Source organism: Sminthopsis crassicaudata, chromosome 1 (assembly GCF_048593235.1).
Source record: "Sminthopsis crassicaudata isolate SCR6 chromosome 1, ASM4859323v1, whole genome shotgun sequence".
Lineage (NCBI taxonomy): Eukaryota > Metazoa > Chordata > Mammalia > Dasyuromorphia > Dasyuridae > Sminthopsis > Sminthopsis crassicaudata.
Window position 1 is genome coordinate 273,237,219 of NC_133617.1, and position 23,780 is coordinate 273,260,998.

General features: G+C 32.3%; 1 protein-coding gene across 1 annotated transcript in view; it reads right to left on the bottom strand.

Moving 5' to 3' along the window:
* The window catches only part of ARMC1 (armadillo repeat containing 1), an 81,342-nt gene that overhangs the window by 11,273 nt on the left and 46,289 nt on the right, over nucleotides 1–23,780 (bottom strand). The window contains 1 exon segment of the mRNA XM_074278779.1: nucleotides 6,429–6,618. Within this exon segment, the coding sequence (XP_074134880.1) occupies nucleotides 6,429–6,618 (190 nt within the window).

A 23,780-nucleotide genomic window follows, 5' to 3' on the forward strand; every position in this document is an offset into this window, starting at 1 on the left:
GGCAAAAAATCAATTTCAGTCAAGATAATAACAATAATGAGACAACATACCAAAAGTTATTGGATGGAGCCAAAGCAGTTATTGGGGAAAAATTTATATTTCTAGATGCTTACATGAATAAAATAGAGAACAAGAAGTTCAATGAACTGGATATGCAATTAGAAAAAGAACAAATTAAAATTTGACAATTAAATGTCAAATTAAAAATTCTGAAAAATCAAAAGATTAATAAAATTGAAAGTAAGAAAAATTTTTAACTACTAAACAAAACTAAAAGTTGGTTTTATGAAAGAAAAAAACAACAAAATAGATAAACCTTTGGTTAATTTAATTAGAAAAAAGGAAAGAAGAAAACCAAATTACCAGTATCAAAGTGAAAAGGTTGAATTTCCTACAAATGAAGAGGAAATTAAAGCAATAATTAGGAGCCATTTTGCAATTCATAAACCAATAAATCTGATAATCTAAGTGAAATGAATGAATACATATAAAATATGGATTGTCCAGATCAACAGAAGAGGAAATGAATTACTTAAAAAGTCCCATTTTAGAAAAAGAAATCGAACAAGTTATTAAAAAACTCCCTAAGAAAAAATCTCAGATGCAATTGCAAGTGAACTCAAAAAGTAATGAATTCCAATACTATATAAATTATTTGGAAAAACGGGAAGGAGGATCCAAAGTTGTTCTAGAGATATATAAATTACTGGCAAAACATTCTCTGGTTTCAATAAAATTTTCTGTAAGTCAAAGATTATATCCATGTTTAATCTCTATCTAGAGACAGGGATCAATCTGAGAAATTATTTTATAGGAAGTGATCTTTAGTATTGGTGATAGTTATGCTAGCAATAAGAACATCTAAGGTTATTTGTGGACCTGACACTAAATAAATATTTTGGAACAAGTCATTTAACCTTAATGGAACTCAAGTTTGTCATTTATAAAATGGGGAGTTTAAGGGCACATTCAAGATTCTTTGCACAATTAAATGAAATTAGCAAAGATTTCCTAAATATTAGAAAACATGTCTTTAAAGAAATATCCATAAATATTGGCATAAAATGAACAAAATGAAGCATAACTTAACCTAAAATGCTTTTTTCTTCTTGAGCCACAAAAGTACAAGAGGAATGACTAATATAAATTTTGAAAATCAACTTAATCTCTTCCTTTGTCAGGGTGCTAAAAAGTCCATCCTGGGAATTTATATTTCCCCAGATTGTCTACTTGGCATAACCTTAATGGTAACTTAACTTCCCAGACTGTCATATTTCCCTAGTTAAGGCAGCCATAATGTGCCCACTGCCTTGCTAGCATCTTTAAGACAAAACTATGCTAAAAACCTAGGTCTTCCCAAACCTGTTAGTATCTTCAAGGCAATTTCAACATCTCAATATTCATCTTTGTTCCTGCCTTTATTTCACTTCCCCAGAGACTTTCCACATTATGATTTCATAATCCTCTTTGAGAACAAGGACAAATAGCAAAAAAAAAAAAAAAAAAAAAAACAGCAGCCCCACTCAGGTGAAGATCTCTGGTAGAAGTTTTAGCCGAATTCTTTGCATGGACAAAACCATAGCTACAATCATAGAAAGTCAAGATATCATACCACCCCTTGAGGTGATAATTCTCCTATAAAACATCTACTCATACCCTATTTACTCTTCTTTTTAGGGCAAGCAATCCTCTCCCTCAACTCCTTTTTGGGGCAAGTATCACAATAACTAAATTCTTTTAGAATTTAGTTTGTCAATAGTATAAACTTACAGATTTAGCTGTTACCAGAATAATAAAGCCTTTCTCTCAATTTTGAGAAGGTCTAAGCCTACATCCTACACCCCAAACACTGAATTTGTTACTCCATCATTTTGGAGGTCTGGGCCAGAGGGGAGAGAGTGTAGCTATACCTCTAATTCCAACATCCCCAAGTTTGTAACTATGATATGTATCATCCTCAAATCCTCATTTTCACATAGAAATCAACTCACAAATATCATCATTTGTATTTCTCTAACATCTCTTTTCTCCTCTGTGCCACCACTCTGGTTCATCTTCTCTTGATCAAAGTATTGCAATAGCCTTTTAATCGGTTTCCCTATTTCAAGTCTCTCTCCATTCTAACCTCTACACAGATAGCAAAATGATGTTCCTGAAGTACAATTCTGTTCTAACAATCTGTCAGTGTTCTAAATCTTTTGGCTTTGTAATCTGTGATCTTGAGGCCTCTGATTTAAGAATGCTATTATTCTGTCAATTATTATAAGTTTTCTAGCTTAGGAATATAAGAATATTTCTTCCCTTAAACTTTAGGGAAGATATATTAGTGATCTTGAGACACTAACTATTGTTCTGGCAATCTTGTCATTCAATGATTCTAAAGTCTTTTAGTTTAGGATAGTCCTAGGTTTGCTGGTCAGTGATAACTAAATTCCTGAAACCACTCCTCAGTTCTACCTCTAGGACATAAAATTAGCATATCAATGACAAGTATCCTTTCTACAGCTTCCTTATTAAAATCTTTGGACTTTAGCCCACTTTAATTTATTAAGTTACAATTACAATAAACTTTTCCCCTTAACTTGGATATGGATCAAGCCTGCAAATTCTTCTGAGACACCTCAAGACACTAGCCTGTGACTCCAACACCTCAACACTAGGATCAAATATAAACTTCTCTATAAGACATCTAAATACTTTTTATAACTTTGTTTCTTCCTATCTTTCCAGCCTTTTTACACATTACTCCCTTTTATGCAGTCTACAGTCTAGCCTTACTGGACTTCTTATTTACTTTTCTTCCTGTTACTTCATCTGCCACCTTTGTACAACCTCTCCCCCTTTGCTGGAATGCATTCCATGCCAATTTCCATTCTTGGAATCCCTAGTTTTTTTCAAGACTCAAACTAAGAGCTGCCTTCAACATGAGGCCTTTCTTTATTCTCTCAACTATTAGTATCCCATCTCCTCCAACTTCACAGTTAATTTGTCTGTATCTTATATATACCTCTATATGGACATATTGTCTCTCCAATTCAGATATGACCTTCCTGGAGCTTCACATAGTACCTTAATATTATATTGTGTTAAATAAGATGCTTAATAAATAAATGCTTTTTAGATGAGCTATAATGAAATTCCACCTACCATATATCTAATCCCCCACACACACACTGTACTAAAACACCAATAAATAAAAATGGTTTCTCTAACAAAATATCAAGAAGATTTAAAGCTACATTACTGACACATAATAAGCTTGTCACTGTACCCGATAAGGGTGAAGGGAAAAACTCTAGATCTGGACAGATTTTTGATAGTGGGTAGAAGCTCTATAAGAAAGCTGAATTTTATAGTCCACGCTGCTCCCAGAGGCAATCAGGGAGGAGAATTGATTTTAAGTGAAACTTTTGTAGCATAGACAAAATAGATTATCTCTTTAAATGGACATTTTGTAACATGGAAAAAATTATAACTCCAATTACTATTTAATCAGAAAGTCAAGTTGTAATGTTAAACCCAGAGGCTACACTTCCCCTGAATGGGACCAAGTAAAGATTTCTCAAAAAGTCTATCAAATGTCAGGTCAGGTCCTAGGCCTAAACTGCAGGAAGTCACATGAGCCCTCTTCCCAGAAAACTGAAGGCAGGAAAGGTCAGACCCTAGATCTAAGCTCTAGGAAGTGACATGACTCACGTTAGTAGACAACATTGCTGACCACTGGTCAATGGTTTTTCAGTTCAGCCAATGAAAAGACTTGGGTCATTTGCTATTTAACCAAATTCACTATTCCCAGCTTGATAGGCCAGGACGCATATGTGGGGAGATGGGAGCTGAAAGACTATGTTTGCCTGGATGTGCCTGAGCCTCTCCTTGCAAAGACCAAATAAATGCTTCCTCTTTGAATCCAAGGACGGCTCTGAATAGTCAATTTGGGTAAGGAGGTCTAAGCACATGTCTCACAAACCCCTATTAAAAGAACCTACAGTCCTAGCTTTTTAGTTAGTTCAACTCTAAGGTAACACTTCACACTTCTCAGATTGATTAAAATGACAGGAAAAGATCATGATGAATGTTAGATATGGGAAAACTGGGATATTAATGCATTGTTGGTAGAATTGTGAAATGATACAATCATTGTGGAGAACAATTTGGAACTATGACCAAAGGGCTATCAAATTGTGTAACACTCTTTGATTCAGCAGTGTCTCTACTGATCCTGTATCCCATAAAGATCATAAAAGTGGGAAAAGGACTCACTTGTGCAAAAAATTATTATAATAGCTTTTTTTTTTTTTTTTTTTACAGTGGCAAGGAATTTGTAACTGAGTAGGTGTTCATCAGTTGGGGAGTGGCTGCGTAAGTTGTGGTATATGAATGTAACGAAATACTATTGTTCTGTTAAAAATGACGAGCAGGCTGATTTCAGAAAATCTTGGAAAGATTTACATGAATTGATGCTAAATGAAGTGAGCAGAACCCTAAGAATATTGTACAAATTAATAACAAGATTACATGATGATCAACTGTGATGAACTTGACTCTTTTCAAAAATGAGATGATTTGAAGCAATTCCAATAGACTTGGGTTTGAAAATATTCACATTCAGAGAGAGAATTATGGAGATTTAATGTGGATCAAAGAATAGCATTTATATCTTCTCATTTTTTTTCTATTTTGATCTGATTTTTCTTGTACAACATGACAAATAGGGAAATATGTTTACATTATTACAATAATGTAATTATTGCACATAATTAACCTATTAAATCAGATTGCTTGGTGTCTTGGGGAGGGGGAAAGTAAGAGAAAAAATTTGGAATTCAAAGTTTTACAAAAACGAATGTTGATAACTATACATGTTTTTAGAAAAACAAAATACTATTAAAGGTTAAAAAAATTACTTGTAGGCAGGCAGTATAATCATCCCCACTAAACTTTTTTTTTTTTAAAGGAATTTAGTCTGTTTTATGGACTCAAGGCTTCATTAGGAACTTGCCACAAGATAATGCATAGTCTTCCCCCACCCCCCTTAACTGTGACTTTCAGTAGGGAAATTAGCTCTTTCCTCCCCTTGTTAATTATTAAAAATTAGCGATATGGATTTTAGTCTACTGTTGGCATAATAAAATCTATGCCTCTGGATTTAGAAATGATCTAAGTCTACAAATTCTCGATATACCTCATGACACTGGTTTAAGACTCCAATTTTAGAGTCCAAAACTCACTTTCCTCAACATTTGGTGGCAAAACTCCATCACACTCAACTAGATCCAGAGAACAAAGTGAGAGTAGTAAATTGGTACAGCCCTGTTTCACTTAAATCCAATTTATTCTCAAGTCATAACATCTTCTTTTTGATGTCATGCTCCTCTTCAAGGAAGGAAAAACAATTATCCATGAGTAGCAATAGCCACCGCACTGGGAACCCAAGGGCAAGTTCCAAACAGACAATGTAACTCCTTCCTTTCCTTTTTTTCCTTTTCTCTCTTCATCCTCTCTCCCTGTCCACATAGAAAATCATATCCTTATCTGTAGCTATTCTGCTGATTAATATAAATTTTCATTGCTGAAACCTCACAAGTTGAATTTACAACTAGATTTTTTTTTTAAAGGACCCTGTCTTAAATTAAGCCCAAATCACTCAAGCTGTCACAGACTGGTCAACAATAGGTCATTGTTTGGACTCTGACAGTTCAGACTGAGTGTAAATTGTAGAAACCCTGCCTACTACTATTTTTTTTTTTTTAATGAGGTAAAAGAGACCATTCTTTGCCTCATTTCTTACCTAGCTTTAATCGCTGAATAGATACTGTCTCAAACTGAGACCTGGGAAACATCTTAGCTTAAAAAGGCCAAGGGCCCTGACTGTATCTAGGGCTATCTCCAGTCCTCCCAATTTACATCTTGCCATGGAACCTAGATGGCTCTGGATGACAGAGGGAGATGGTAATTCTACAAACTCTCCCTCATTTAATTTTTTTATTATTATAGCTTTTTATTTACAAGATATATGTATGGGTAATTTTTCAGCATTGATAATTGCAAAACCTTGTATTCCAACTTTCCCCCTCTTTCCCCCCCCACCCCTTCCCCCTGATAGCAGGTTGATCAATACATGTTAACTATGTTAAAGTATAAGTTAAACACAATATATGTATACTTGTCCATACAGTTATTTTATTGTACAAAAAGAATCAGACTTTGAAATAATATACAATTAGCCTGTGAGGGAAATCAGAAATGCAGGCAAACAAAAATAGTCCCTCACTTAAATTTAATTAACTTGTAAATCATGGAATCACCTTCCTGATGTCATGTTCCTCTTCAAAAAAAGACAAGCAGCAACAAAAACAACAATAACCTTGAATGAAAAAAAAAAAAAAATGCAATCTTATTTGTAATTCATGTGTTTTTAGGATACTTACAGAATCATCAAGGCCATCTATATGCAAAACCACTGTTTTGGCACGCTTGTTTGTAGTTCCAAGAAAAAACTGAGCTTTCCTTCTACGAGAGTTCATTTCATTGACATTGCCAGTATCTGCCATATTGGATGACTGAAGGATGTCATAGATTTCAGAAGCCAGAAGTTTAGTCTCTCCTGGAGTTGTAGTCCTTACAAAGAAAAATAAATTTGTATTAGTGAAATATTAGTTTTATTTTATTAGTACCATGATTTTGTCCTTCAGCTAAAGGGAAGTCTTTCCAATAGTTTCAAGTCAGAAAACATACTGTGATATTCCACAACAATAAACAGGAAAGTAATACATAAAAGAAAGAAATGCCACCTACATTATGAGCACTTATTAATGTTTGTTGAATGAACAATAAAATAAGATTTGCTATTCTGAATCAGACCTACAGACTATTCCAGCTGGTATATGACCCCTAATAGTGGAATTAAAAGATAGAAAGCATATTACTATCTGTAACAAACTTTGAAAATTTAGGATGTGATTTAAAAAAAAAAAACAAAAAAAAAAACGGCCTAGGTCAATCTTCATGATTATTTTTTTTAAAGAAATGAAACTTTGAAAATAAAATTGTATTAAGCTTTAAGTCACATATTTTCCAATTAATATATTTTTCCAGTTATTTCTCATTACAAAAACTTTAAAAGAAAAAGGAAAAAAAAACAGTTCAGTGAAATTAACCAGCATAATGAAAAGAATCTAACATTATATATGTAGGATTCAACATCCATTGTCTACCATAACTACAAAAAAGATGAGAGTATTTTATTTGTCTCTTCTTTGGGGCCAAGTTTGTTCATAATTTTATAGCATTAAGTTTTGATTCTTTCAAACTACACAATGATGTAGTTATCACTTATATTATTTTCCTGATCTGTTTTCTTTGCATCAGCTTTTAAGTTTCCCCATTTTCACGATGATAAGGTCCCCAATAATAAGGTGGGGTTGACAGAGAAAGCCTGAAATACGGTCAAAATTACTCCAAGGCAAGCAGGAAGACAATGATGGGGATTAATTCAATTCTATAGTGCCACCATCAGTGGAGGACCTGGGTATCTCAAACTTGCTAGGTTCAGTCAGAAATCTGAGTTATGTCATACTTTCTGGGGTCAAATTTCCCCTATAAATCTGTCCATGGTTCACACCATCTTTACTGAACCTCTTTTGGGTCAGTCTACCATGGCATTCCGACTCTTGGTGTCTTTCCCCTCATCCCTTCTTCCATGCCACGTAATGTTTCTCTTCTCATTCCTCTCCCTTTCCTTCCCTCTATGTTTCATGTAGTCTTTCTCTTTCTTATCTCTAACTTTTTAAGGAGCTAAACTCCTCTATGGATTTGGCCTGTCAGCCAAGGGCATACTCCAACTCAAGAAATGTTCCCTTTCTCCTGGTTAACTGTGAGTCCCAATAGAGAGCTTGTATTTTCTATTGTTAATTGTTATATGCTCTCTCAATTCTGTTTCATATTTATTCATGTATATTGTTTTTCTCTTCATTTTTTCTGTAACATCTTCTAAATAAACCTTTTACCAAAGAGAATGGCCATTGTGAATTCTTCACATGACTGAATTCCAACATTTGATGCCTACAATCATCATTTGATGCTATATCCCAAACACATCAAATGGAACTAAAAATTGTTTTCTTCAATCATATCAATGGGAATCAACACATTATCATAGAACAATAATATTCCATTATATTCATGTACCAAAACTTGTTTAACCATTCTCTAGCCAATTGACTGACATCTGTTTTGTTTCCAGTTCTTTCCTATGTCAAAAAGGACTGCTATAAAATATGTATTACACACACACACACACACACACACACACACACACACACACACACACACACACTAATTATGCCTTTCTTTTTTATCACTCAACCTGTTGTATGTCACTTCTCCCCAGGACTATTAGAATATACTGATGGCTGGTCTCCCTGCCTCAAATATATCTCTATTTCCAGTCTGTCCTTCAACTAGTTGCCAAAGTGATCTTCTAGAAGTCAACAAGAATATGTTGCTCATCTACTTAATATACCTCAATGGATTCCTATTACCTTTGCCTCTGTATTGGCTCTCCCACATATTTGAAAAAACAAACGGAAATTGCAGCTAAATGGAATAATAACTCACAGAAAAGAGATGGTTTTATTGTATGGCCATACATATTATCTTGGGATACACATTTGTTCTGTTTGTGGGGAAAATCTGGAGAGTTTGAAATTTACTGACCAATGGGTCAGACCAACATCTTCTCAGAATCCTCTGTGAAGTGCTTTCAAGGTCAAACAGTATTTTATATTTGATTCTGAAGCTACTGGAGTTACAAAGGTAAAAAACTTTATTTCATAGGACATAGGTGATCTTTTTCTAGAGTTCATTTCTCAATTAAGCCAGAGACTGCCATTCCAAGAATGAACATTTCCAGCCTTTAAGGTTACACATTGTGGCTAATCCTGAGTTCAAAAGATTGGACACTAATTTCATAGAAAAGAATGAATAAGATTCTCGCTACAGTGGTAAGAAATGTTATAATTGAGGAACTAAAATCATGCAAGGAAGCAAGAGATGTAAAACCTTGCCACCTCTCCATGATGCTGCTAGAAGTTGTTTAATTGGTGCATTTCCAAGAAAAATAGGAAATGAGTCTAAAAAAATCTATCTGAATTCTAGGCCAACTCTTCTTCTATTACTATTACTTAAAGATCTCATTAGCTCCCATGGATCAAATTTATTTATCCAGCCCTAACTTCTTTCTTGAGTTCTCATCTTCAACTGTCAATTGGACATCTTGAATTTGATGTCCTACAGCATTCTTTAACTCTACATATCCAAAACAGAATTCGTTAACTTTTCCCCCACACCCTCTTCTTTTCCAAACTTCCCATTTACTCTCTTTTTACCTTTATAATTCCAATAGCTCCGGAATCAAATATAAAATACTGTTGTTTGACCTTGAAAGCGTTTCACAGAGAGAATTCTGGGAAAATGGTGAAATAAGTCAGTAAATTTCAAGCTTCACATTACCCCCCCAAACAAATGATAAAGGGTAAACAAAGAATGGATTTAAAAAAAAAAAAAAAAAAAAGACAGAAAGGAGTCCTAAGACAACTCAAGAAGACTTAAAGAAAGATCTCAGGCTGAGGATTAACCAATATGAAGAGCAAATACCTCCCTGCCAGCCTTGCAGCAGAGGATATGAAGGGGTGGAAAGGAGGGAAGAAGAGAGGGGAAGAGAATAAAATAAAAAGTATTCAGCAGAGAGCAAAAGAATAATCTATAAGGTAGCAAAGAAAAGATGGACACTCATGAATATAATTTCTTCTATTATCACATATGTTTTCTTGAAATGAAAATTTATTGTTATATATTTTGAATCCTCCCTGATATTCTACTGGGCACATGACAATGCTTAGCTTTACTTTGTATTTTCCTTTTCTGTCTTTTTTCCATTACTTTTTCTTATTTTGTATTTAGTTCAATAAAATTTTTTAAGGGAAAAAAAAAAGAAAGAAGGCTCTTCACAACACTGACCCTTTCCTAACTTTGTAGTTCTTTTCTCTCATTCCCTCTTCTCCATGTACACTACAATTCAGCAGCACTACATTTCTGTCACAGGATACTCCCAATTCTTTGCCTTTATGCTGGCTGTCACTCCCATGCCCGGAATATTTTCTGTTCTCACCTCTGCCTCTTGGTTTTTCTAATTTCTTTCAAGACTCAGCTCAAATTACACTTTCAGTACAAGGCCTTTCTCAATTTTGTTCATACTGTCCACTACTGCTAATATATTCCTTTTGAAAGATTAACTTTGATTTATACTGTACATCTTTTGTATGTATAATTTTTTTGTATAATTTTGAGTGCTCCATTAGAATGTGAGTTTCTTGTGGGCAGGGACTACGTTTTTGCCTTTCTATCTCCAGCCCCAGCAGAGTGACTGGTATACAATAATTGCTTAATACTGACTGACTGACACCAGCAATGATGTTTTCACCTGAGACTTCTGAAATCCCTTTCCCTTCAAAGTTCATTTCAAGCAGCCAACTCAGACAGCCAAACTTGCCTCCATCCAATTTACTTTGCATTTACTTGATATGTATTTTATATCTATTTATATGTATTTAATTTGTTTCACTTGATTTAACAATTTCAATAAGAATAGAGACCTTAACTATTAAATTCAGTCTTTAAAGAAGTTAAAAGCTATAAGAGGCAGAAATGAGAGAGGGTCAAAGGGAGGAACTTAGAGGAGAGAGGGAAACAGGACTAGAAGCATGTGAAGCACATGGGAAAGTCAATACAAAGGGAAACATACTAAGGAGCCAAATATTCAAACTTGTACGTCTGGAAGACCACTTTGCCAGCTGATTAGAGTATAGCCTGGAAGTAGGGGAAGATCCAAGGAGACCAACCATCAGGACATTATAATAGTCCAAGAAAGAGATGACACTGTCAGAACTCTATATCAGCAAAATAACTTTAGCAGTCCTTTGGGAGATGAACTGGAGTGGTGTAGAACTTAAGTCAAGAAGCCAAATTAGGAGAACACTGTGAAGAAATGTAGGCAAGAGATGATGAGGGACTATCCATCACAATGGTTATGTGAACAAAGAAAAGGAGAAATATGTAAGCGATGTTGTGGAGATGAATAAAAATATTAAGAAAACACCATGCTAATACAAAAATATGGTTAAAATTATTGTATATGTATAACCTATATCAAATTACTTACTGTTTCAGAAGGGAGAAGGTAACAAATTTAGAACTCAAAATCTTACAAAAATGAAGGTTAAAAATCTTTACATGTAATTGGAAAAATACTATTGGAATTTTTAAGAAAGAAAAGAAATACAATTAAAACAAATCTGACTTGATACTTGTATTCATTTGCAATTGAAGCAAATATATGTCAACTAGATGAAGAGAGCATTGGTACTAATAACAATAATTTCACAAAGAAGCATAACTTATGTAAATCTACTGCCATAATGAAATCATAGAAGCCTTTTAGAAACATTTGTAACCCGAAAACTCTATGAATGACTTGCTGAAGAGAGAGACACTGCAGTCAGAGGATTCAATTTACTTTGAACTTAACCTTTTTCCATATCATGAATCTATCTGGCTATCTGATAAAGCCCATAGCCTTTTTTTTTTTTTTTTTTTTTTTTTTTTCAGAACACTTTAAAGGAATAAAAGAAAATACATAGGAATACAAAGGAAATCAAAGGTTAAAGAAAATAAAGCGGTCACAGACTTCTTGAAATCTATTCATAGACACACACCCCCCTTAGGGATATGGGCCTTCAACTTAAGAAACCCTGTTTATAACAGCAAACTTCTAAAAATCTAAATTGTAAATAAGGTAATTGTAAGCACTATCATCTTATTAAAAGAATGAAACAGTACAAAGTTTCAGTAGCTTAAAGAAAGCGTTAAAAGATCAAACTAAGCAAAATCATTCTCAAGACACTAAATAAAAATGGATGAAAGACAGATCTATAAAGATTTTTATGATCATCTTTTCAAAGTCAAGAAAAGTGACGTTACCACACTAAGATTATATCATCACAGCCCCAAATGAACATATAAAGGAGGTAGAATTGGCATGTTAGACAAGTGGGAGAAAAAAAAATTGGGCTAGACTAGCTAATATGTATACAGGGGAGGTATACAGTGGAGGAAAAACCATAATGAAGAAGTTCAATATCAACATTTATGTCTATTTCTCCATGTGAATAAAAATTAATAGTATTTTATTTTTCTACATACAGGCAAAAATAGTTTTCAACATTCAACTTTGCAAAACCTTGTGTTCAAAATTTTTCTCTCTTTTCCCCTCCTCCACCCAAGACAACAAGTGATATGATATAGGTTAAACATATGCAATTCTTCTAAACATATTTCCATATTTGCCATGATGCGAAAAAAATTAATAAATAAAAATGGGGGGGGGGGGAAGCACAACAAAGGAAAAAAACAAGCAAACAAACAATAACAAAAGATAAAAATGCTATTCTTTGATCCACATTCAGTCTCCATAATTCTCTCTCTGGATGTAGATAGCACTTTCTATCATAATGACAGGGAAACTGTGTCCCCTTTAATCTGTAAAATAATTACCCTGAAATTGTGTCCTCTTTGAATCAGGGTCTCCTAGACTCCAGAGAGTCTGGGAGAAGGCATATTTTCCAGACTGGGCCTTTTCTAAGGCGAATCACCCCCCCCCAATTGATTTTTGGGTAGCTGGATCCCCATTCAGGAAGCCTTCAAAGTAATTTTCATTCAATTGGGAGATCTGGGTATGATACTGAGTAGCTTGAAACTCCAAGATAAATATCTAGGCTTGGCCATTGGCTCTCTTTTCAAATTGGGGGCTTTAGCCATAGACTTCTATAAAGGACAATTCTAAACTGCACATTGGCAGAAGTCCAAAGTAGGAATTATGCTTCTGCCAAGGGACCTCTCTCTCCTCTTGGCATAGCTGCTTACCAGGACTCTTGCCCACTGTGAAGACATTCTCTTCTCAGTGCTAACCTCTATTTCCCTAACAGGGCTTTGCCACTCAGAAGTCTGCCTTCCTAGCAAAGATGATTTCTCAGTGCCAATAAAACTTCCTTTGCCATTCCAACTTTCTGGGTTTGTGAATTCTTTTCATGTTGGATCTGCGCCTTCAACCAAAGAAGGGGATTTCCACAACTCTCTGCACTACCACTAGACCAGCATCAATAAGTCTATTGGAATTGAATTGCCAGATTATTAAAAAGAGCAAAGTCAATCACAGTAGATCAAAACATAATCTTAATGTTATTGTGTATAATGCTATCTTGGTTCTGCTCAATTCATTCAGTATCAGTTCACAAAAGTCTTTCTAGGCCTTGCTGAAATCAGTCTATTCACCATTTGTTATAGAATAATACTATTTCATTACATGAATAAAATTTTTATGAAACTAATATGAAAATGAATCCATAACATATTTGATGTGGGTATTACAAGGAAAGTAGGACTTTCAAAAGTAATATTGCCTAGCTGACCACATGCAACTGACAATATACAATATCTGTGCTTGTTTTGATTGATACACACACACACACATATAAGTATATATACACAGACACACTAGATAGATATATATACGTGTACTCTCTAGAGCTTTTTCATCAATGTTATAGCTCAGAAAGATAAAATAAATGGATATGAGCTGGGATCTATTAAGTAAGCAAGAAGTGAAGAAGGATGGATTCAGGAAACCACAATACTATTTTAATAACTCTAAATTTCTCTCAGGAAGAAACATCTATTTTTTTTCTACTGAAATTTACTTGTTTTCAGTTTCAGATTCTTTTTTTCCCCTTCTCTTTACTCCCACTTTGGCAAGAAATACAAAATCAATTGCAAATAGGCAATCAGGCAACACAAAGTTTTGGATTAGTCATGTTTGACCCACCATCCCACAGCTAAAAAAAGAAAAAGAGAAAGTGTGTACATACACACATCCCCAAACCCCATCCCTTCCCAATTTGTATTCTGAATCCATGTGAAAACAGATAGCATTTTTCCTCCATTAATCTTTCGGAACTATGATAGAATACTGAATTGATTAGGTTTACTAAGTCTTTCAGTCATCTTTACAATACAATACTGCTATTACAATATACACCATCCAAGGAATAGGTTTTGATGAACAACAGCTCTGATGTGACTGTAAAGGAAGACATTTTAATGGAAACAAACCAAGTGACCAATGTAAAAGGACCTTAATTAGTGAGTTAGAGAAAATGATATCCATAAACTGTCTAACAAGCAATGAATAAAATTAAAATTTTATTCAAAATTAATAAAATTAAATAGTTTGTTTTTTAATTTGTAGCATTAATACTTTTGAAATCATTAAAGCTTAAAGAGATTTATTTGGATATCCGGCATATAGTTTTAATAAATTACATTACTTAAATACCCCTTTTAATTAGATCTTTTCCTTTGGATAACAGGTATCATTCTCAAAGTCATATATGCCAGCCATGCAATACATACTTTTAAGCCCCAGATAAATCTGGCAAAACTCATTCACTACATATATTACTACTACTCTGCACAAACAATAAGGACATTGTTTTTTATCAGAGATTACAGAAATGAAAAACCATCTATCTATAACAATTTGAAGTCATATCTATTATTACTGACATACTTGCTGAATATTATTCCCCAATAAGTTTTATTTTTATTATACTTCATAACACTCATTCAGCATAGTCAAATTGCAATGAAGATGCCTTTATGAATGTTTATTTAAAACAATGAAGGAAAAGCTTTTAATGAGATAATTCACTCAAAAGACATTTGCTGAGTGCTTATCCCACTAAGCACTGCATAAAACACCAAGGCACTGAAAAAAGATACAAAGATACAGTATTAAGACATGTTTGCTGACCTCAACAAGCTTACAGTCAATCTAAAAGAACTTAATCATCTAAATATACAGTAGTTTTGACTACATTCCAACCATGCTTCTATTATGTCCTTATAAGCTAAATATCTCTAGTTCCTTCAATTAATTAATTCATGGTCTCTAGTTGTCCCATTTTGATCACACTCCAATCTTTCAAAGTTTTTCCTCAAATAATGTAACCCAGATTTGGAACTATGCCCAAAGGGCTATCAAACTGTGCATATCCTTTGACCAAGCAGTATACCTACTAGGCTTGTATCCCAAAGAGATATTAAAGGGAAAGGGACACACACATATGCAAAAATGTTTGTGGCAGCCCTCTTTGTAGTAGCAAGAAACTGGAAACTGAATCGATGCCCATCAGATAGAGAATGGCTGAATAAATTATGATATATGAATGTTATGGAATATTATTGTTCTATAAGAAATTATCAGCAGGATGATTTCAGAGAGGACTGGAGAGTCTTACATGAACTGATGCTAAGTGAAATGAGCAGAATCAGGAGATTATTATATACAGCAACAAGATTCTGTGATGATCAATTCTGATGGACATGGCTCTGTTCAACAATGAGATAATTGAGGCCAGATCTTGTGAAGAGAGCCATATACAACCAGAGAGAGGACAGTGGGAACTGAGTGTGGACCACAATATAGTATTTTCACTCTTTTTGGTGGTATTTGCTTGTTTTGTTTTCTTTTTCATTTTTTTCCCTTTTTGATCTTTTTTTTTTTTTTGCAGCATGATATTTATGGAAATATGTATGAAAATTGCATATGTTTAACCTATACTGGATCATTTGCCATGTAAGAGAGGAGTGGAGGAAGGGAGGGGGAAATATTAGGACACAAGATTTTGTAAGGGTGAATGTTGAAAATTATCCATGTATATATTTTGAAAACAAAAAGCTTTAATTAAAAAAAAAAATATGATGCTCAGGAAAGAACAGAAAAATATATTATACATGATCTAAAAGGGGAAAAGTAATATCACCTCTTTATTTCTTTATGACTATGACGTTTGCTTTTTTTTTTTTTTTTTTTTTTTTTTTTGGCTACCACTTATTTATCTAGCCTCATGTTAAGCTTGCAGTCCACTAAAGTCTCTTCCACAGAAACTATACTAAACTGTGTTATACACAAAAACTAAACCTAAACAGTATATTTACGAAAGCATGACAGTATTCTTTTTAGCATAAATAATATCTCATTAAAATAAACATCTTTGTTAAACTGTTTTCCTGAAAGTCCCTAATAATAAAAGTTATCACTGAACTCATAAGTACAGCTGCTGTCTGATCTCTACTATTAACACACAAAGATTACAGAACTGTTTTTTTAAGTTCTTGTCTGTCTCTGTTTCTGAATCAAAGACATAATCTTTTGGTCATTGATTCTTTGCTTTTTAATCTTTCCTCAAAGGTTTTATCTTCAATGATGCAATAAATTATTCTTTCATTACACCTATATTTTGTGTCATTCTCAATAATTAAAGGCATGAGAAATTTGGTTTCTGGATAAATGTAAGTTAACCTATAATAAGTGAGATTTAAATGTTGATCTTAGGTCATTAATAAAAGGCTAAATTATAGTTGTTGTTTTTTTAAGAAGGAAAAATACTATTAAATTTTAATAAGATTTACATTAAAATCAACAAAAATGTTGGTATTTAAAATTCAATTATTTGAAAAATTAATTAATGCATAATATCTCATTCATTCCCTGGTGATGACAGATCTACCAAGCAATAAGGTACACACATGAAACACTTTTAGATCCGCATCTTATACAATGCAATATGAACATTGGTCACACTAAAAACAATTAAGAGAATAAGCATATTTACCTTTCATAACTAGAGGAAAAATTCAAGGGAATGAGATCACAAAATTTTTTTACAATTGTTCATAAAATTAAAAAGCTTCTAAACAAATAAATCAGTGAAGACATAATTGAAGAAAAACAGTAGGCTGGTAAAAAGATATCTGAATCATTCCATAAAAGTCTGGCATAATAAACATATAGGGAATTTTAAAATATATATGTAATACTAAGAACCATTTCCCAACCAGTAAGTGGTAAAAGAATAGAAACAAAGTTTTCAAAATTAGATTTGAAAAAATGAATAAAACCACAAGAAAAAAAATGCTCCAAATCTCTAATAGTAAAAAAAAAAAAAAAAAAAATTCTGAGATTTCACTTCATGCCATGCAAATTGACAAAGATCAAAAGGGGAAGGAGTAGTAAATATTAGAGGATTTATGGGAAGAGGAATAGACAGAATGCAGTCTGGATTTCAATTTAGAATTATGTAGGCAAAGAGGCCAAAATATCCATGATCTTGGACCCTGTGATACCATTATGGAGATATCCTACAGGGAAGTCAAAAGCAAAAACAAAAGGTCTAGCTTATGTAGTATAAGTTAAGAAACAAAACAGGTGTCTATCAAAAAGAGGACAGAAAAAAAAAATTGGTATATGAATATTCTGGAATGTTAATTGGGCAATAAAAAATGAAGAATACAAGGAATTCAGAGAAACACTGGAAGATGTGTATGAACTGACATAACAATCCAAAACAATTCCAAAAGACTCAAGATGAACAATGTTAATCACCTCCAAACAAACAACTGATGAATTGAGTGCAGATGGAACAGTACTCTTTTTCTTTTCTTTCTTTTTTAATGCTTTTTTTTGAGCAACCTGGCTAATACTGAATATGCTTTACATGACTTCAAATGTATAACTGATAATTTGCTTGCCTGGAAGAGAATTTAGAATTCAAATTTTTTAAAAAATTGTGTTAAAAATATCAACTAAAAAGGGGGGGAGGGGAAGTGCATGCCCACTGACAAGATTTTTAAAGAAAAAAATCATACTAATCACTTAAAAGAAATGCTACACAGCTAGATTAAAAGATATTGAAATGATATCCTAGCGTCTTTTGAAGATTTAACAAAGAACGTTACTTTTGCTGGATTTATTCAAAATATTTTAAATTGAAATATGCTAAGAATCTCTTCCTATTTGTCTTCCTGTATTATTAAAAAGATAATAAGTGTGTCATAAAGAGTTAGATTTTGTTATTTATAGAGTTATAGTGTCACCCCATCTAATGTTAAATGAGTTCACGAAAACACTATGGGTAAGAGGAAAAAAATTATAGAAAACAATTTATTACATATAACTTTTATAAATATGAAAACAATATTACGGTGGAATCTATAATAATTACATTACTGTGAAACTATTTTGATTGGGGCAACAATATTAGAGATCATATTCTATGTACTAAGATTACATCAAAACACTAAGAACTATAGTACTAGAAAGATATAAATTGGGGCTGACTAATAATTTAAATGAATTTAAACAAGTCCTATTAATTCAATTCAATTTCAATCTTAATGTCCATACTGCACATTTTTCTGACTTTTTTCAATGCATTAATCAACTGTGCTGCTCCACTCCCTTCTTTTTCTTCCCCGTTTTTATTTTTGTCTTTTAAAAAAAGATTATTAATTATATAGGATGGCTCTCTGAGAAGAAGAAAGATATTAGGAAAAGTATGCAAAAAAAGACATAAATAAAATCTTTTTTTTTAATTAAGAGCCTAATTTAAATAGGGTACCATTGAAATATAGAATATACCACTAAGCCAAAAAAAAAAAAAAAAAAAGGAAATCACCTAAGTTGATTTTAAAGACCATGTGAGTCTTTTAAGAAATATGGCTTTAATAAAATTACATAGCTACAGGAATTTTGAGAAACCATTTGTGCTAATATAGGCAATAGTGTTTTTACCCCAAACTTGAACTGCATCATCTCTCATATATGAAATGTTAGTTTGGTGATATGTACCAGTGATGAATAATACATTAAGATCTTTTGAGCTTTACCATTTTATTTCCTGGAAGATACTTTATGGATATTTAAGTTCCATCCTGTTTACTTGAGATTGGTATGAATAAAGCTATCTCTCAATTTTTCTGAGGTAAATAAAATTGCCAATCAGAAAATTTCTCAGGAAATATACCAAAAATCTTTTAAATAATACTTTTAAGTACTAGTCACAGCATAACTATGAAGTATCATGCTATTATAAGCAATATTTCTTATATTGCTATGCTACAGTTCTCCGTTTCCCTAATTATCCTAACCCTGTCCAGACTCAGTTTTTCTGCTTCTCAAAGCTTAGTCCTGCAAAACCTCCCTGCTCCCTCTTTATCAGAATATTTGATAAAGATAAAAGATCTTATGTTTTAGAATATCATAATGCCTCTCCCCATCCCAAGCTATTGGAATATTAGATATGATCTTATCAAGATACCTCCACCCATCTCCAGTGGCTCATTCTACCCTGTCAGAAGTCCAGTTCCTACTCTCAGCACCCAGACTCCACCCCTGCCTCAATCTACCCCTAGAGTCTGAGCCACGTGTATATGTGTCATTGAGAACTCACATTATTTGCTGGATTCTTGGAGATGATAGTTTCATTCAGCCCTGGGACTAAACCATGGATCCATTTGGTCCCAGTAAATCTCTCCCATTTAATAAATCATTAAATACTCTCTAATTTCTATCTTGCCTCAGTTTCTCCAGCATTACAATATCTCTCTAAATTTTAGGCAATTAATTCCTATAGAATATTGTAAATTGACCATGTTACTATTGTACTTAGGTACAATTTAAAAGTTCAAGAAAAGTTCCACATAATTTTTTTAGTAAGTATATAATACTAAACATGAAACTTTTATTTCCCTCCTCTGCTTGAAGTCAAATTACACTAAATTTAGATATTTATAGCTCAAGACAAAAAGACAAATTGGGATCTAACCAAAATGTGGAACACTAGACCTCCAACTTGGTGACAACTTGTGAATGCTTAAGCCATCAGTAAAGTTTTACTCTTAGCAGTGAAATTACAACTCTGAGCTAGAACAACAAATTTTAAATTACTTTTGAATGTAATCATACCTATTTTCAGAGGAAATATAAACAAGATTAGAAATTTAAGTAATCTATACTTATGCTGTCCATTACCCATATTATGCAATTAAGAAGTTGATCAAAATGAGAAACATTGCTTCTTTACATTGTAATTTTATCTAACATTCCCAAAGAATCAGACTTTAGTCCAATATATATACAAAAATACATTATAAAACTAAATATAATTCTGTTTTTGCTCTTTCCCTCCTTCAATTGGGAGAAGGATGTGAGAGGGAGGTGAGGAGAGGAAATTTTATTTTTGTTAAACTAGAAAAATTTAATTTTTGAAAAATACGATTTAAAAAAATAATATAAGTTAAATAAATACAATACAGGTTGCATAAGGAAGAAAAAAAGAAAAAAAAAGGAAAATTCAACGAATTGGAAACTTTTTAAAACTTATTTTTCTAGAACAATAGCAAGTACCCTGTCAAATCAGAGCAATGACATTAATATTAATATGAGTGTTATGGTAAAAATATACTGCCTATTTCACAAATATAAGTCTTTTTCAGCATAAAATTAAAAGATAGCCTTGCTTAACACAATTATACCCATGGAATTAATACAAATCTAATTAACTTATTAATAAGGCTTTTTCTTATTTTCCATTTTGACCAATTATTTATGAGAAGTAGTAAAATAGTATCATGAGAATATCCAAATGGCAAACTGAGAACAAACAATTTATAACTAATGTTCATAAAACATAATTCTTAAACAATAACTAATAATATTAACTCATCTTAATTTTTACAAATGACATTTACTTGAAATTATATCAATAGAATTTCCTCTTCTAAAACAAAGAAACATTTTAGCATGAGTTCTGATCAGAAAAGTGATTGAAAGTCTCATGATAAAATGTCATTTTAGGTATTACAGAATACTTCAAATGACACATAAATGAATGTTTAATGAATGTTTAAAGAAAAGTTATCTTCTAGCTACCCACAAATAAAATCTTTTCTGTGCCATCTTAGTCTAGGAAGTGCCAGGAGTAAGAAGTGAGGAAGGATCAGGGTTTTCAAATGCCATACACTCAATCACAAACTGTGGCACGTTCTACCTAATCAGAAAAACTTTGAGGATCAGTTGATGATCTAAATTCTAATGCTAAGTCTAGTCCCAAATGGCATTTCTGTTGGACTGCAAAAGTTCACACAAACTATTTCCTAAAGTGTGAATAGTTTTGAGATCCACTTCAATGAAATCAAAAATCTTTTTGAGGCACAAAAATACCTAGCTAGAACACAAATATTCATCAGCGTACATCCAAATCATGCTCTCATAAGCAAAACAAGCCGGTGAGCATACAAAATGTTCCAAACACCGATATATTATAATCAACTATCACCTATTTGAGTCTCCTCTACCATCTCCTCAATATGAGTATATCTATCATAGGATCCTCTTACTCCCTGTGGATAATATCATTTCTTTTCTAAATTATCAAATAGTATCCATTATTTTAGATTCTTTTCTTTTCCCTATCCTCTCCTTGTCTTTTTATTTATTTTTACATTTTAATACAAAATTAATTTGATATATAATTTTAATTTATATATTATAACAATTTATATTTAATTTAAAATAAAAATAAAATAAATGTTATATTTTAAATTTTTAAATATAATTTTTAAAATATTTTTATATATCTTAAGTATGAAGATTGTTGTTTCCCAATGATGATAATATGACAAATCTTTGGGCATTTTACTGAGAATAACAAGTGAGCTCTCCTAGGCCACTATTGCTCACACAAAAAGATTAATCATTTTGACTGAGCTGTTAAGTAAACTGTCAAAAGTTCTATTTCTTGAGAGATTGTCTCAGCAGTTTTTCTTCCTAACTGTCATCACAATTTATGGGAAAGGTCACTGTATTTGTAAAAGATTTCAGATGTTGGCCAACTGAAAATTTTAATGTATGAGAATCAGTTGAATGAAATCACTGCTGAATTTCAGATCCTAAGCTTAAAAATTACTTTTGTGTTAATGTGTATTTCCAGAGTTTTATATAAAATGAAAAATTGATTATCAGCCTATGCTTTTAATGCAAGCTGCATGATAATTACACAAAACTTACATTTACGTAATCTTAAACATTGTGCTCACATAACCCTGTTTTGTATGTAATAGAAACATCATTCTGGAAATGACAATAGAGGGCTAGAGAAATTCAGTGATTTGCCCTATATCACATTCTTACTAAGTGGCAGAGCCAGAACACAAACTTCTGATGATCTAGCAATCTCCATTAAATAACCAAAGTTGGCATCATCTCACAACAAAAGCCATTAAAAACAAAACTTTTCCATGAATATTTCCTACTGAATCAATGCTGGCATATTCTTCTACTCTACAATATGAGGATATAATCCTTTTCTATCATTTCTTCTATTATTTATACAAGTTATTTTATCTCCCTGAACCTCAATTTCCTTACTTGAAAAATGAGAATTATGGACTAAATAACAAATGTTAAATCTACATTACAAACAACATAGCTGATTAATTCAAAATTAAATTTTGTTTCAAAAGTAAGCTAAAAGTGTGGTTACTAAAGAGAGGCTGGATAATACTTTACAAACTAAATTATCTCTGTGTTTAATTAGAATAGAATTTTTATAAATCATTAATATTTTGTTTTGGTACATAATACAAACTTTCTATACTGATTATTTGTGTGAAATAAAAGAGTAAATGTCTTTGAAAAAAGACAGGTTTTCAGAGCAAAGAATACAGCATTGTCAGTATCAACACAAAATTACAGAGGATAGATAGAATTGCTGTGAACTTTCAGTGAAAGAAAAAATAGGGGAACATATGGTACTTTTGTCCCATTTATTTTCTATTCTAAGAGCTTCCTAATATAAATTATTATAAAATATTCCCCATGCTTCATCCAAACTAATTATAATATCAATTCTAAGTGATTAATATTACTACTTAAAGGAGTTCATATTGCTGACCACCTACCCAAGAAAGAATATTCACTTATCTTGCACGAAGCCTTCTCAAAAAACAGTGTTATCTTTAAACAAAATTGGAAAAGTTCAAAATTATTCTATCTCTATAGCATAGTGATAATAGCTCTCTTTACATAGCAATTTAAGATATGTGAAAGCTTTACATGCGCACTCATTTAATCTTTGCAACAATTCTACAAATTAACCAGCATCATTCTTATTCCTATTCCACAGAAAAGAAAACTAAAGGTCAGATAAGTTAAATACCTGGGCCAGTAACATAGCTAAGTGTTTAAGACAAAATCTGAATCTAGATCTGACATCAAATCCAAAATACTCATCTTTATAAATACAAACTAAATTGTCTTATATAGAATAAAATATTAATGTATAATTGATATTATATTAATATGACATTACCATAAGAGACTCCAAAACATGAAAAGACCCACATGTTTTTGAAATCATGGTTAGCATAGTATTTATAAAATCTTCAAAATGCTTTAGGGGAAAAAAAAAACATTCAGATGTTCAGGATAGAGAAATTAGAAACTATTATCATCCTTCAAGCAAAATTTTCATTTCTTTAAATTTTGATTAATTTATTATTATTTATCTAAAAGTAAAAATCTACTTAAAACAAATACAGGTGGATGCTCATCTTAGGAATAAGCTTGATTCTACAAGTTTTTTTTCAAATCTCAAATTCAGAATTCAATCTCTCACAAAAATATTACAGTGTTCCAAATTAAACCTACAAACACTTATTTTGTCTATCATAAGATATCTTAAATATGGTACTAAGACATATAGCCTGAGCTTTCAATATTAGGAGTCAGGTCTATGAACTACAATGGAAAAGGGACATAATATAGC